The sequence below is a fragment of the Bos javanicus genome, chromosome 6 (assembly GCF_032452875.1).
Source record: "Bos javanicus breed banteng chromosome 6, ARS-OSU_banteng_1.0, whole genome shotgun sequence".
In the NCBI taxonomy this organism is placed as follows: Eukaryota; Metazoa; Chordata; class Mammalia; order Artiodactyla; family Bovidae; genus Bos; species Bos javanicus.
In genome coordinates, this window is record NC_083873.1 from 58,513,078 (window position 1) to 58,528,175 (window position 15,098).

At 41.0% G+C, this 15,098-nt stretch overlaps 1 protein-coding gene across 8 annotated transcripts in view; it reads right to left on the reverse strand.

Annotated features, from left to right (window-relative positions):
• Positions 1-1,148: 1,148 nt before the first annotated feature.
• TMEM156 (transmembrane protein 156) overlaps positions 1,149-15,098 on the reverse strand; it is a 46,158-nt gene continuing 32,208 nt past the window's right edge. For 2 of the 8 annotated variants that reach the window (XM_061419933.1, XM_061419936.1), the window contains 2 exons: positions 8,045-8,150; positions 5,178-5,746 (listed from right to left, as the gene is read on the reverse strand). In XM_061419933.1, the coding sequence (XP_061275917.1) occupies positions 5,734-5,746; positions 8,045-8,150 (119 nt within the window). In that variant the 3' untranslated portion in view covers positions 5,178-5,733. Of the gene's footprint in view, positions 2,047-5,177; positions 5,747-5,783; positions 6,526-8,044; positions 8,151-15,098 lie in introns of those variants that run through there. The other 6 variants (XR_009736975.1, XR_009736974.1, XM_061419937.1 and 3 more) reach the window with 6 other exon arrangements.

The following is a 15,098-nucleotide window of genomic DNA, read 5'->3' on the forward strand; positions in this document are numbered from 1 at the left end:
GACTCGGAAGCTGGAAAAGATGTAATTCCTGGTCTCCTCCCAGTCTGGTGGAGAAACAGACATGAGTACAATGGTTGTGGTGTGAGGCAGGATGTGAGAAGGACTTTGATAAGAGGACTAAGCCCTAGGGAAGCACAGAAAAGAGACGTTATTCCAACTGGCATCAGCAGGGGCTGCTCCATGGACATGGTAGCCCATCTGCGTTTGAGGGGTGGAGAGGATTTCTGCAGATGGAAGGAAAGGGAACAGTCAGAAAGGAAGCTGGAGGAACAAGGTGGTCTGAAGAATGACTGCTCCATCCAGGATGACTAAGTATGCAGGGTGTGTGGAGAAGCAGAACTTGAAACTAGGATTGAAGTAAAGCTTGAAGGGAATCTTATGGAAAATGAAAATTCTGGAAATCAAAGGCGGCAGCTGTAAGTTTGGGCAATTCTGTTTTCCACACAGAGATCCGGAGGGGTGCCCTCTGCCTCTCTTCTCTCCCCGCTTCCCCTGCTGCACCCTCAGGCCACACCTGCATCAAATCATTGCCAAGTGCCACCAATTCTCCCCTGACACCCTCTCCTCTGGCCATCCCTCTTCCTTCCATGCTAATCCCACCATGTCTGCTCGGTATCTCAGCAATGTAGTCAGCCTTCCGCCTGGTGCCATTGTTCCCTGCACGCTCCAGTTGACACCTGAATTCCTCTGGATGGAGAGCTGGGGTCCCCCCTACTCAGCAGGACACAGAGATCAAGGAGATAAGTGTGGGGCACAGCTGGCAAGGGTCGCCTGCTGTGAGAACCACAGACATACAGAGGATGAAGCTATAAGTCATACGGAGTGGGTATGAGATGGGTCAAGGTCAGAAGTGGAACCAGTGGAAAAGTGGGGTGTGCTAAAAGTCAGGCTCAGTGGTGTAGATTGGAAGCCTGGAGTCACACCAGACACCCAGGAACACGGGTTCATTTTTTTTGGAGCCAAGTGCGCAGGGAGCGGAGCAGAACTGGCTGGCTGAAGGAGAGACAGGCAGGACCAACAAGCCCAGGGACATTCCATCAGAAGACTCCTTCAAGGTCAGGTTTACCCAGGCTCCTCTTACTCCCAGGAGAGAGGACACTGGAGCTCTGGGCGGGAGCCGTTTTCTCAGGCACCCCCAAGTGTCTTGCGCCCTTCATCCCATCTTCACCCTGCAGTGTGAGTCCTGGGGGCAGCCCCAGCTTTGCAGCCCACCAGACCTCAACTGGAGCTAGATATTAGTCCAGAGATGACACGCTAACTGGTTAGCTTCCTGGAGGTAATGACACCTTGAGAGCTATTGTGAGGAGGAAATGAGTATACATGGCATGTGCCTGGTGTATAAGAAAGCTCAAGAAATAGTTCTTCATCCAACAAATATTTATTAAGCACCTACTTGTGAGCCGAGCGTTCTATCAGCTGCCAGGGATAGTATGATGAACAGAACCAGTCTAGGCAGGGAGACAGACCTTTGTTAATAATCATGAAAATAATTGTAAATGACAGATATGAAAAGAGCATGAGGGCTGAGCAAGCATAGATTTATTGAGGGATTAGGAAAACTCATCTTTCAGACCCTGCTCAGAAGTGGGCTTCCGGAGAAGCCTACCAGATCACCCTCAACTGGCAATGATTCTATCCGCCTGTGAATTCTCAGCAGGAAGCATGCAGCCTATTAATGACACATCTGACCATGGCACCTAGTATTAGTGGCATGCATCTCCTGTCTCCTTCACATCATAGCCTGTGGGCAGACAGCAGGCCATCTACATCTTTCAGTGCTTCACAGTTTCAGTTAAAGTCTATTATTTTAATAAATAAGTGAAATCAGCTTTTAAAAGCTGCCACAATGTAACACAATTTGAAGCTTGATTTATGCTTTTTATATGCCAAGTTCCCATTGATTTCCAAGTCATTTGTCAGAATATAGTAGGTGATATGCAAGGAAACAATAATTTGGCTTCTCAGAAATCATATAATGTCCATACCTCAGAGAGTGTGACACCCCTAAATTCCTGCTGAAGTATTCCAGATCTGAGCCTGACTCACCTATTAATCAGGGAAATACAAGCAAGAAAAAGTATGATTAGTAGAATTCCATTTGCCAAATCCTCAATCTCTAAATTTTACAATTAGAACTTCAGTTTGTGAGCTAATAACAACAACAAAATATAGAGTACAAAAAAAACCCACCTTTATGTGCTGAAACATTCATTCCTGTTAGATTGCTTAATCAGACTCTGCAGTTAAACTCTGAAAATCTACTCAGATAAGCAATTTTAGCCATATATTGACATTAAGAGATTAAGTTCCACCTTAACTCTCTGAAGATATGTTTCTTTCCTACATTCTTTTTTATTTCCTTTCCATTATGGTTTATCTCACGATACTGAGTGTAGTTGACTGAACTACCCAGTGGGACCTTATTGCTTATCCATTCTATATGTAATAGTTTGCACCTACTAACTCCAACCAACCAGTCCATCCTAAAGGAGATCAGTCCTGGGTGTTCATTGGAAGGACTGATGCTGAAGCTGAAACTCCAATACTTTGGCCACCTCATGCGAAGAGTTGACTCATTGGAAAAGACTGATGCAGGGAGAGATTGGGGGCAGGAGGAGAAGGGGATGACAGACAATGAGATGGCTGGATGGCATCACTGACTCGATGGACATGAGTTTGGGTAAACTCCAGGAGTTGGTGATGGACAGGGAGGCCTGGCATGCTGCGATTCATGGGGTCACAAAGAGTTGGACACGACTGAGTGACTGAACTGAACTAACTCCAAATTCCCAGCCCATCCCTCCCTACTCCCTCCCCTTTGTCACAAGACTTGTCACAAGTCTGTTCTCTCTGTCTCTTTTTGTTTTGCAGATAAATTCATTTGTGTCATATTTTAGATTCTACATATTATTGCTGTTGTTCAGTTGCTAAGTTGTTTCCAACTCATGGATAGCAGCATGTCAGGCTTCCCTGTCGTTCACCATCTCCTGGAGTTTGCTCAAACTCGTGTACATTGAGTTGATGGTGCCATCCAACCTTCTCATCCTCTGTTGTCCCCTTTTCCTCTTGCTTTCAATCCTTCCCAGCATCAGGGTCTTTCCCAATGAGTCGGCTCTTTGCATCAAATGGCCAAAATATTGGAGCTTCAGCTTCAGTATCAGTCCTTCCAAGGAATATTCAGAGTTGATTTCCTTTAGGATTGACTGGCTTGATTTCCTTGCTAACCAAGGGACTCTCAAGAGTCTTCAGCACCACAGTTCCAAAGTAAGGATGATATATGGTATTTGTCTTTCTCTGACTTCACTTAGTATGATAATCTCCAGGCCCATCCATGTTGCTGCAAATGGCAATATTTCATTCTTTCTTATGGCTGAGTAGAATTCTATTGTATATATACAGCACATCTTCTTTATCCATTCGTCTGTTGATGGACATTTTGGTTGTTTCCATGTCTTGGCAATTGTGAGTAGAGCTGCTATGAACATTGCGGGTGCATGTATCATTTTGAATTGTAGTTTTGTCTGGGTATATGCCCAGGAGTGGGATTTCTGGGTCATATGGGTAGTTCTATTTTTAGTTATTTGAGGACTCTCCATACTGTTTTCCACAATGGCTGCACCAATTTACATTCTAACCAACACTGTAGGAGGATTCCTTTTTCTCTACACTTTCTCCAGCCTTTATGGTTTGTAGACTTTTTAATTATGGCCATTCTGACTAATGTGAGGAGATACCTCATTGTAGTTTTGATTTACATTTCTCTAATAATTAGAAATGTTGAGCATCTTTTCGTGTGCCGCCGAAGAATTGATGCTTTTGAAGTGTGGTGTTGGAGAAGACTCTTGAGAGTCCCTTGAACTGCAAGGGGATCCAACCAGTCCATTCTAAAGAAGATCAGCCCTGGGATTTCTTTGGAAGGAATGATGCTAAAGCTGAAACTCCAGTACTTTGGCCACCTCATGCGAAGAGTTGACTCATTGGAAAAGACTGATGCTGGGAGGGATTGGGGGCAGGAGGAGAAGGGGACGACAGAGGATGAGATGGCTGGATAGTATCACTGACTCGATGGACATGAGTCTGAGTGAACTCCGGGAGTTGGTGATGGACAGGGAGGCTTGGCGTGCTGCGATTCATGGGGTTGCAAAGAGTTGGACATGACTGAGCAACTGAACTGAACTGAATGCCTTCTTTGGAGAAATGTCTACCTTCTGCTCATTTTTTGATTGGGTTGTTTGTTTTTTTATTGTTGAGTTGTATGAGCTGTTTGTATATTTTGGAAATTAAGCCCTTGTTGGTCACATAATTTTCAAAAATTAATATTTTCTCCTATTCCATTGGTTGTCTTTTCATTTTGTTTATGGCTTCTTTGCCGTGCCAAAGCTTGTAAGTTTGATTAGGTCCCATTTATTTATTTTTGCTTTTATTTCTATTGCTTTAGGAGACCAACCTAAGAAAACATTGGTACAATTTATGTCAGAGAATGTTTTGCCCATGTTCTCCTCTAGGAACTTTATGGTGTCATATATTATGTTTAAGTCTTTAAGCCATTTTGAGGTTATTTTTGTGTATGGTGTGAGGGTGTGTTCTAACTTCATTGATTTTCATGCAGCTGTCCAACTTTCCCAGCATCACTTGCTGAAGAGACTGTCTTTTTCCCATTGTGTATTCTTGCTTCCTTCATTGAAGATTAATTGACCGTAGCTGCGTGAGTTTACTTCCGGGCTCTCTATTCTGCTCCATTGATCCATATGTCTGCTTTGGTGCCAGTACTGGTACCACACTGTTTTGATCACTGTAGCTTTATAGTGTTGTCTGAAGTCTGGGAGGGTTATGCCTCCTGCTTTTTTTCTGGTTTTGCTTTGTTTTTCCCCCTGAGGGTTGCTTTGGCAATTCTGGGTCTTTTATGGTTCCATGTAAATTTAAGGATTATTTGTTCTAGTTCTGTGAAAAATGTCATGAGAAATTTGATAGGGATCACATTAAATCTGTAGATTGCTCTGAGTAGTAAGGCCATTTTAATTCTTTGGAAGATATTTTCCTATTTTTCAAAGTTAAGAACTGTCCTTTTGTTTATATCTAATTTTAGTGTAATTAATATTTATAATAACTCTTGACATCAGTGATAGCTATAAAAAGATGACTACCAAAAGAAACAAAGGAAACATGTTGTTATTAGATTTAAATATTCATATATTTCACTTAAATTCATTTTATTTTGGTATCTTTGAACTTTTTAAACATCTCAGTGCTGAAAAGAGGCAAGATTTATAGATGCAAGCAAATGTATAAACAACCAACCCAGATCCTCTTAAGCAATTTGTAAAATAGGAACAATCCATCTGTTTAAGAAAACACATTAAATCAGGATCTGCAATGCGGGATGATGAGAGAAAGCATTTTCATCCTCAACCTTGTTTTTGGTATCTCAAAATCAAATTTGGGGGCTACTGTAAGCTGTATAATGGTAGATAAACAAAGGAAGTAAGTGTTCTCTTTCCATGGGTTTCATCAGCTTGTTTCTCATGACTCATAGTTCCTTTCTGAAAAAACTCTTTCCTTTGATCTCCTGGGTAAAATGAGTGCTATTGAGTTAGTTCCTATCAACCAGTCAGCATTTCTACTGGTTCCTATAGTGCAGCCTCAGCTGTACCAAATATTTACCAGTTAACTCATTCCCAGAATAGAGTTATGAGTACTCTTCAGAAGGCTTCAGTCCAAATTGCCCAGAGGAGTTCATAAGGATAGTCTGAAGATTTAAGAAACAAAGGCAAATATTATTCACACAAAAATACTGTTGACCTGAAAATAATTAATGGAAAAAAATTTAAAACCATTTATTAAAACTATGTCTTATAAGAACACAAGAAAACTTCCTAAGGTCACTGATTAAAGGCTCTTTCCAATCCTTTGTTATACCACGGAGCCTCCTTTATGGCCCCAAGAAGACAGTGTGGTTAGTGGTAATAAACTTCTCAGCCTAGGAGCCAGGAAACCTAGGGTCTCTTCCAGCCTCTGCCACTATATTTTTGGGGCTTATTTTCCACTTCTATAAAATAAAAATGCAAGTGTTTATGCACTACTAGAGAAACACAGAAGTTGGAATTTATCCATTCACTTGACAAATACTCACTGGACATCGGTTAAATACTAGGCAACATGTGAAAGGGTCTCCCCTTTATGCTCCCCAAGTTCCTGTGAGGGCCTCTATCACGTTACTTGACACTCTATTGGAATTAGGGATTCCCTCATCTAATTCTTCCACTGACTGCTGTTATTTTGCCAATGAGTAGCAGAATTTTGGAGAAGGAAATGACAACCCACTCCAGTGTTCTTGCCTGGAGAATCCCAGGGATGGAGGAGCCTTGTGGGCTGCCGTCTTTGGGGTCACAGAGTTGGACACAACTGAAGTGACTTAGCAGCAGCAGCAGAATTTTTGGCACACAGTAGGTACTCTAAAAGTATTTGGTGAGTGAACAAAGGAGAGTCTTCCTTCATATGCAAGGCTGAATATCCCAGAATGAGGACCTCAATGAGAAATATCAAGCATAACAGCCAGTAACATTTCATTAAAACATTATGACACTATCGTCTCCCTAGGAATTTTGCCCTAAGACCCAAGCAGGCAGACCTGACTCTCTCTAGTCCTGAAGACAGAGGGATCCTTGGCACTTAGTTTCCAGTTTGGTGCACTGAGCCACCTATGCAGGATCCCCTTGGTTGACTCTCCCGATCTGCTCTCCCCTTCTGTCCACCTTGCTTGGTGCTTGGGAGACCAGCCCATATGAACTGTCTCAATCTAGCTCCAGAGTCCCCCGGCTCTGGTTGGGTTTGGCCAGTGGAGAGTACTCGACATTGAGAAGAAAGAACAGTCAAATCGGGCTATTAATTCTCTCTCCTCAGGGCAACCACAGGCTGTCGTGTCCATGACCAAAAGCCACCGCTCCTATCAGGCAATCCTGCGCACGTATTCTTTCTGCGTGTGTACGTGTGTCCCTCTCTCCCTGTCCCTCTGAGTTCTTTGTCTCTTTGGTCTTAGGGACAGTAGCAGTGCCCCACTGTCACGAGTCCTAGGCTGCCACACTGTCCTGTTCTGGTTTTCCCACATGCTGACTTAAAAGGCCCTTTATGAAACTCTCCCCAAATTATTCAATATGAGTATATCATCCATTTCCTGCCAGGACCCAGGTATTATAAACACTAAGCACCATAAAAGAATACTAAGAAATGCTAGTTTCCCATTTTGTCCCAATTTTTATACCTCTTACAATGGTTATCAATAGTGCCTTTCACAAAATAGCTACTTAATAAATATTTGTTGAATGAAAGAAAAAGATTTCTAGGACACTTCTGATCACAGTTTTGTATTCAAATGCATGGAAATCAATGTGCATTCATCCAGGTCAATAAAATACAAACTTTAGGGAAATTTTTATTTCAGTAGTTGAGGGTCAATGAGTAGTTCTACTTTACAAATTTACATTCTCTCTTTTCTCATGTTCTGAGTGAAACAGTGAAGCCTGCTGGACTTCTGACTCAGTCCCAGGGAACAGTGCCAAGAGATGAGCTGACATCTCAGGGCACATGTTGTTCAACAGACTAAGAGATTAGTTTACTGGTCCTTACTAGACCTTGGAGGAAATAGTGATTTTATTTCATGCTATCTAATTCATATGAACCAATTTTGAAAGTTCATCACATTCTATCTCCTATGTGCTACATGCATGGTAAGTCACTTCAGTCATGTCAGACTCAGTGACCCTACGGACTGTAGCCTGCCAGACTCCTCTGTCCATGGGATTCTTCAGGTGAAAATACTGGAGTGGGTTGCCATTTCCTCCTCCAGGGGATCTTCCCGGCAATTGAACCCGTGTCTCTTATGTCTCCTGCATTGGCAGGAGGCTTCTTTACCACTGGCGCCACCTGGGAAGCCCTCTATCTGCTACATCCAGACAGGAATGCAATTTGAAGTTAACTATACCTCCTTGGATCTATTCGAGTTTATAATAAATAGCCAAATCATGGATAAAACTGAAGCATCACTCACCGTGTATGTTGATCTTGCTGAGGCACCGCGGAAGTAACTTCTAGTTCTGGTATTGGAGGAAGCACGTCCTTGACTGGAGTCATCGACAGCCTCTTTGTGGTCTCTGCTATTTAATAAAGAGAGCTGTTCTAGTCTTTATTTAGTCAACAGCAATGCAAAAGCAGACACAGTATATTCTACTGTAGTAAGAGAACTATGCCCTGGGTCTAAATAGGATTTTGGCAGTTTCTACCACTCACTCAATTTCCTGTCTGCAGCTCTGACACTTTTCACCCATTTCTCTCAACTTTGTATCTTCCCTTTCATTCCTCCTCTCCCACCGCCTTCTGGGCACAAGATCTGAAGTATAGTGAAGGAGGAGCAAAGTAAAGAAAAAAACTTAAAGTACAACATCAAGTAGCAAGAAAAAATTTTGGTTTAGAAAGTACAAACATTTCCCTCTATCGTATATTGTTTAAATATGTCCCTAAGAAGAATATTAATGACATCCTTGATTTCAGGGACAATTTCACCAAAAAGCAAATTTACAGATAATGATAAAGTCTAGCCTGCTCTGCTATGACTCTGTGACTTTATAAAATTCTTCTGATATTATCTTCAACTGACTTCAAGTAGGAGACAAAATTTTCTGTTCATGGTTCAGTGGTGTTGCTCTCATTCCACTGGGGTCCTGAGTCTTGCTTTTCTAGTTTTTATATTGAAACTTGAGTTCTACATAATACATGTGATTTTTTTGCTTCACAGATGTCTCTGCTTTTTATACAAAGCCCTGAACATGGATGGAAATGAGGTGACCTATAATTTAAAGAGAAATTTGGGTAGTTGTTTCTTAAGATGAGAAATCAAATAGGAAGATAAGGGTAATCAAGAATATGATACTTTTTGTCCAAGAGGGCGATTAAACACTGATGTGATTGACTGGAAGATACTGTCAAATTTTCTCTCAAAATGTAATTCCTTTAATTAGAAAAAAAAATTTGATAACAGAAACTTATTTGGGGGATTTAATTTTCTAAATAAGGAACACATTTACATGATTTAAAGATTTTAAGCTATAAACGGATACTGAGTGAATATTGCCTATTAACCCATCTCTCAGACAATCACTTTGCACAATATCACGTATTTCCTTCCCTTCTGGATAGATAGGTAGATAGATGATACATTTGTACATTTATGTTACTAAAATGTTTTTGTCCTTCCCACAACTGGCGAAATACTGTATATATCTATATCATGAATGATACATCTTGTGGATCTTTGCACATAAGTATTTCCTTATTCTTTTTTACAACTTCCTGATATTCCACAGTATGGATGTATCACCATGTCTTTAAATAGCCTCTTGTTTAGATGGTGTCTAATCTTTTGATCTTGCAAATGCACTAGCAGTAAACATTGTATATAAGCCATTTCTCTGCTATATGAGTACATCTATATGATAAATTCCTAGAAATGGAGTTACTGGCTCAAAGTGTTTGTACATTCATAATTTTGATCGTTATTACATAGTTATTGCCAAATTACCTATCATAGAAGTTGTACCAATTTCACCTCTCAGTTTACCTTAGTGAAATATGAGTACCTCTTGCCCTTTGCCATAGAGTATGATGTCTACTTACGGATTTTTGTCAATCTGATAGATGAAAGTGAAGTGGTATCTCAGGGTAACTTTAATTAGCTTTTCCACCTGAATGTAAGCTCCAGGAGAGTAGAAATATTTATTTCATTTGGTTCACTGCTATGTTTCCTATACCCAAATAGCCATAGTAAACATCAAACAAAAAAATTTTTGACAGAATTTGGTCTGAGTGAGACCAAACAATTTTTCGTATGTTTAAGAACTATTTGTATTTCATTTTCTATAAACAGTCCATTCTTATCCTTTACCCATTTGCCTACTGGGTTATGGTCTTTTCTTCATGAATTATTAGAAGCTCCTTATACACTAGGAAATGTTGCTCATCTCTGATGAGCTGCAAAAATCTTTTCCCAGTTGTTTTTGCTGTGTGCATTCTTTTGCTGCTGCTGCCGCTGCTAAGTCACTTCAGTTGTGTCCGACTCTGTGCGACTCCATAGACCGCAGCCTACCAGGCTCCTCCGTCCCTGGGATTCTCCAGGCCAAAACACTGGAGTGGGTTGCCATTTCCTTCTCCAATGCATGAAAGTGAAAAGTGAAAGTGAAGTCACTCAGTCGTGTCCGACTCTTAGCGATCCCATGGACTGCAGCCTACCAGGCTCCTCTGTCCATGGGAGTTTTCAGGCAAGAGTACTGGAGTGGGGTGCCATTGCCTTCTCTGTACATTCTTTTACACATGGTCAAATTTATTAGTGATTTCGCTGAATTTTGTGTCATGATTAGTTTTGCAGTTCATTATAAATGAATTCTACCATTGTTTCTTCTATTTTGTGGTTTCATGTTACCATTAAAATCATTAACCTGTTTGAAATTTACTGAAGTGTTAATGTGAGCTCTGGATTAAGTAAATTTTTTTTTCCTAAGTGATTATTCAGTTGTCCCAGCATCATTCATTCAGTAATTTTTTGTTTTCCTACTAATATGGTAAGCCATTTTCATCATCCACTAAAGTCCTGAATTTTCTTGTTTCATTGGCTCTTTTGTTGGTAAGGGCCAACTGCACTCAGGGGACTAGATGTATCAGCCTTACTTCTCTCACACTGAAAATCCCCAGGGGTCTGTGGTTTTTGTCTTTTTAAACCTGTACTCTCAAGGGTGGTTGTGGTAGGAAGAATTCTACAACAGCCCCCAAGATTCCCACTCCTGGTGTACATGCCCCCCTTTAATTCTCCTCCCTTGAGCATGGGCAGGACTGTAATAGGATCTCATTCCTGTGACTAGGTTACACAAAGATGAAGAGCTTTGCAGGTTAATTAACATCCCAAATCAGTTGATTTTGAGAGAATCTATCCTGGGTGGGTCTGATTTAACGATTTGAAAGCCTTTAAAAGAGAGACATGGCCTTCCCTGCCATCAGGGAGGATCCCTCACTGGGCTCAAAGAAGCAAGCTGCCATGTTGCGAATTGTGTATGAAAAGGGTCCTATAGCAGGGCTCTGCAGGTGGCCTCCAGGACCTAGGGGTGGTGTCTGGTGGTGAGAACCAGTTAAGAAGCCAGGGCCTTCAGTTTACATCCTCAAAGAAATGAATTCTGCCAACAACATGAACCAACTTGGAAGGAAACCCTTCAGATGACAACACAGGCCAGCTCGCATCTTGACTTCAAGCTTATGAGTTCCTGGAATGCAGCAGAACAGTACCCAAATTTCTGACCCACGGAAACTGTGAGATAATGAAGGTATGTGGTCTTAAGCCACTAAGTTTGTGATAATCTGTTACACAGCAATAGAAAACAAATAAAGTGATCAACAGAGCCTTGGCCTGAAAATCCCCAGCGGTGGTAATTTAAAGTGCAGGCTCGAGAACCCTGCCCCAGACCTACTGAATTGCCATCTCCCTTCTTAATGGCCCAGGGGGCCTTTGATGGTTGATTCTGATGCACATTGAAGCTTCAGAATGAACTTCCATGTGAATAATTGTTTGACATCTTTGACAAAGCATCTTTTTTTAATTTTTATTTTATATTGGAGTATAATTGATTAACAATGTTAAAGTATATGGCAAAATGATTCTGTTATACATATAGCTGTTTCTACTCTTTTTTTCAAACTCTTGCCATTTAGGTTATTGCAGACTATTAAGCAGAGTTCCCTGTGCTATACAGTAGGTCCTTGTTGGTTGTCTATTTTAAATATAGCAGTGATGTTGAAGCTGAAACTCCAATACTTTGGCCACCTGATGCGAAGAGCTGACCCATTGGAAAAGACCCTGATGCTGGGAAAGATTGAGGGCAGGAGGAGAAGGGGACGACAGAGGATGAGATGGCTGGATGGCATCACCGACTCGATGGACATGGGTTTGGGTGGACTCCGGGAGTTGGTGATGGACAGGGGAGGCCTGGCGTGCTGCAGTTCATGGGGTCACAAAGAGTCGGACACGACTGAGCGACTGAGCGTGTGTATGTTAATCCCAAATGCCTAATCTATTCCTCCCCACTCCTTCCCCGCTGGTAAAATATCTTATAACCTTCCAAAATTTGAGATTTAGAGAGAATAATTTTTAAAGGTTAAAATCTCAAAAGAGCCTATTCATGGAACCAAATAATTATCGAAGAAAATTATCAGAGTCCTTTTGGTTTGAAAGTCAAACTGCTCGTCATTTGCTTATTTATTCGGTTTCCTGATGTTTTATAGTGTGGTATAACCATAATTCAGAAAGTCATTATTTGTCAAAATGACAGCTAGTTCAAAGTAACTCTCTAGTGGTACATTATCTTCTTTTTCTCCTAGTATCCAAAGTCATGTAACTTTTATGCTAATAGGAAAACTTCAGAAAAATTGATTAAAAGGTAAAAAGGTAGGATATCTGTCATTTTAATACCTTCTTCAGAATAGCTAAAACAGGTGATATTTTTTCTAGTTTTACACTGAGAAATAGCTTCTTTCAAATCATATTCACTCAGCAACACTACTTAATGCAGCAGAAGCAGTCTGAAATATTTTAAAACTTCATAAAGGTCTTTTCATGAATTTGTCAAATCTCTGAACCAAACAGTTCTTTGACTTTTTATAAGAGCCTCAGCGGAGCCTAAAAATTTAGAAAGAACCCTGGTCTGAGTTTTGACCTGACTGAATCTAGTGAACAAAATGGATTTCCAACAGTAGAAATTTTGATTAAAAATAAAACCACATGCTTTATGTTCTCAAATAAAGCCCCTATCACTCCACCCATGACAATGGCCAGGGTGACCTCTAATGATGTTTCTTCTTCTTTTTAAAAATTTTTATCACTTTTCAAAATGCTTCATTTCTGTGATATTTAGTCTCTAACCTCAGCTTGTCTTTCCAAAGTAATTCTTGATTCCCACTGAGTAACAGAAATTTATGAGGTGTTTCCTTTACTTTGTTCCTGGTGATCTTCATGTGAAAGACAGGGTACATCTCCACACTGAAGAAACATCTAAAACGTCCCCATCCTAGTCAGGCTCTCTTGGCTACTAAGGGAAGTTGCCACATCAAATTTTTTATCTTCTCTTCTGTAAAAGCACTTGTTCAGCTAAATTTTACTTGGTTACTGAATTGGAAAGCCAAAAGAAAAAACAAGAACAAAACAAATTTAGGTGTCTTATGACCCTCTGTGACCTCTACTTCCCCAAAGGAGAATGTATCCAGTTTTGTTGTAATTCCTTATCTGTCTGCCTCCAGGGTACAAAGTTTGTATTTTTTGCTCAGTTTACTCCCCAGAACTCCATCTTGGAGCATGACACATAACAGGTACTCAATAAATACGTGTTGAATGACTGAAAGAATGTTATTTAACTTATCTGTGCGTGTGTTTCTTTTAAAAAAAAAAAAAAAAGGCTGTGGGTTTAAGCTGAACAAAACCTCTGAGGTGCCACCCAGGAATTTGGAGATAAGGAAAACAAGAGCGCCCTGTGAGAGTTAATCTATAAAATCAACCCATAATCAGAGCACAAACATGCAAAGGTATCTTCAGAAATTCAGTCAGTTCAGTTCAGTCGCTCAGTTGTGTCCGACTCTTTGCGACCCCATGAATCCCAGCACGTCAGGCCTCCCTGTCCAGCACCATCTCCCGGAGTTCACTCAAACTCACATCTATCGAGTCAGTGATGCCATCCAGCCATCTCATCCTCTGTCATCCCCTTTTCCTCCTGCCTCCAATCCCTCCCAGCATCAGAGTCTTTTCCAATGAGTCACCTCTTCATGCCCAAAGTACTGGAGTTTCAGCTTCAGCATCATTCCTTCCAAAGAACACCCAGGGCTGATCTCCTTTAGAATGGACTGGTTGGATCTCCTTGCAGTCCAAAGGACTCTCAAGAGTCTTCTCCAACACCACAGTTCAAAAGCATCAATTCTTCAGCGCTCAGCTTTCTTCACAGTCCAACTCTCACATCCATACATGACCACAGGAAAAACCATAGCCTTGACTAGACAGACCTTTGTTGGCAAAGTAATGTCTCTGCTTTTCAATATGCTATCTAGGTTGGTCATAACTTTTCTTCCAAGGAGTAAGCGTCTTTTAATTTCATGGCTGCAATCACCATCTGCAGTGATTTTGGACCCCCCAAAAATAAAGTTTGACACTGTTTCCACTATTTCCCCATCTATTTCCCATGAAGTGATGGGACTGGATGCCATGATCTTCGTTTTCTGAATGTTGAGCTTTAAGCCAGCTTTTTCACTCTCCTCTTTCACTTTCATCAAGAGGCTTTTTAGTTCCTCTTCACTTTCTGCCATAAGGGTGGTGTCATCTGCATATCTGAGGTTATTAATATTTCTCCCAGCAATCTTGATTCCAGCTTGTGCTTCTTCCAGCCCAGAGTTTCTCATGATGTACTTTGCATATAAGTTAAATAAGCAGGGTGACAATATACAGCCTTGACATACTCCTTTTCCTATTTGGAACCAGTCTGTTGTTCCATGTCCAGTTCTAACTGTTGCTTCCTGACCTGCATATAGGTTTCTCAAAAGGCAGGTCAGGTGGTCTCGTATTCCCAATCTCCTTCAGAATTCTCCACAGTTTATTGTGATCCACACAGTCAAAGGCTTTGGCATAGTCAAAAAAGCAGAAATAGATGTTTTTCTGGAACTCTCTTGCTTTTTCCATGATCCAGCGGATGTTGGCAATTTGATCTCTGGTTCCTCTGCCTTTTCTAAAACCAGCTTGAACATCTGAAATTCATGGTTCACGTATTGCTGAAGCCTGGCTTGGAGAATTGTGAGCATTACTTTCCTAGTGTGTGAGATGAGCGCAATTGTGTGGTAGTTTGAGCATTCTTTGGCATTGCCCTCTTTGGGATTGGAATGAAAACTGACCTTTTCCAGTCCTGTGGCCACTGCTGAGTTTTCCAAATTTGCTGGCATATTGAGTGCAGCACTTCCACAGCATCATCTTTCAGGATTTGAAATAGCTCATCTGGAATTCCATCACCTCCACTAGCTTTGTTCATAGTGAT